At 64.8% G+C, this 990-nt stretch overlaps 1 protein-coding gene across 1 annotated transcript in view; it reads left to right on the top strand.

Moving 5' to 3' along the window:
• The first annotated feature begins 559 nt into the window (after positions 1-559).
• The window catches only part of VSX2 (visual system homeobox 2), a 19,915-nt gene continuing 19,484 nt past the window's right edge, over positions 560-990 (top strand). The window contains exon 1 of the mRNA XM_010855753.1: positions 560-929. Coding sequence (XP_010854055.1) covers positions 560-929 — 370 coding nt within the window. The remainder of the gene's footprint in view (positions 930-990) is intronic.

Genomic DNA, 990 nt, shown 5'->3' with positions numbered 1-990 from the left:
GGAAGCTTGCTCCTTTCTTGCTCTTCCTTTTCCCAGGGGTCCCATATTTGGGTTTCTTTGACCCTGCCAAACCTGAATAGGAGTTGAGGGAGGGAGGGAGCAAGGCTCCCAGTCTCTAGGATCTGCCCTCATCCCATCCTCCCACCCTTCTCCAGGGACAGTCTAAGCTGGCTCTGCCCAGAATCCCCAGCCACCCACCTCCTGGGACTGCCCTGAATCTTGTTGCCTCATCTCAGTCTCTGGGGGCCCCTGCCCATGGGTGTCCTACAGAGCCCACCGGGTGCCCCGGCCCCCAGCGCCCTGGCCCCTCAGCGCTGCCTGCGGAGGGAGCTGCCAGCTTTTTGGAATTCCTAATCGCTCTTGGCCCCGGTGATTGGCTGCTCAGCTCTGACCCCACTTGGGCTGCCGCCTGGTTGGATAAAAGGGGAATCTCCTTGGGGCTCCAGAGCATTAGACATCGCAGGGGGCACCTGGGACCAACTTCGTGAAGCGGGGAGCCAGCCGGGGGGGTGGGGGGAGCACAAGACTTTCGGCCTCGGCCCCTCCAAAGAGCCAAGAGATGACCGGGAAAGCAGGGGAAGCGCTGAACAAGCCCAAAGCCGAGACAGTGGCCAAGAGTACCTCCGGGAGCGCCCCGGCCAGGTGCACCGGGTTTGGCATTCAGGAGATCCTGGGCTTGAACAAGGAGCCCCCCAGCTCCCACCCGCGTGCTACCCTCGACGGTCTGGCCCCCGGGCACTTGCTGGCTGCGCGCTCCGTGCTCAGTCCCGCAGGAGTGGGCGGCATGGGGCTACTGGGGCCCGGGGGGCTCCCCGGCTTCTACGCACAGCCCACCTTCCTGGAAGTGCTGTCCGACCCGCAGAGCGTCCACTTACAGCCGCTGGGCAGAGCGTCGGGGCCGCTGGACACCAGCCAGACGGCCAGCTCGGGTAGGTGAGGGTGAGGCTGTGTGGCTTCCCCGACTGGGGTGAGAACCGGGAACCCCACGCT

Source organism: Bison bison, unplaced genomic scaffold (genome assembly GCF_000754665.1).
Source record: "Bison bison bison isolate TAMUID 2011002044 unplaced genomic scaffold, Bison_UMD1.0 scf7180017864368, whole genome shotgun sequence".
NCBI lineage: Eukaryota > Metazoa > Chordata > Mammalia > Artiodactyla > Bovidae > Bison > Bison bison.
Note: the sequence above shows the minus strand (reverse complement) of the source record. Positions and strands in the feature narration are given on the sequence as shown.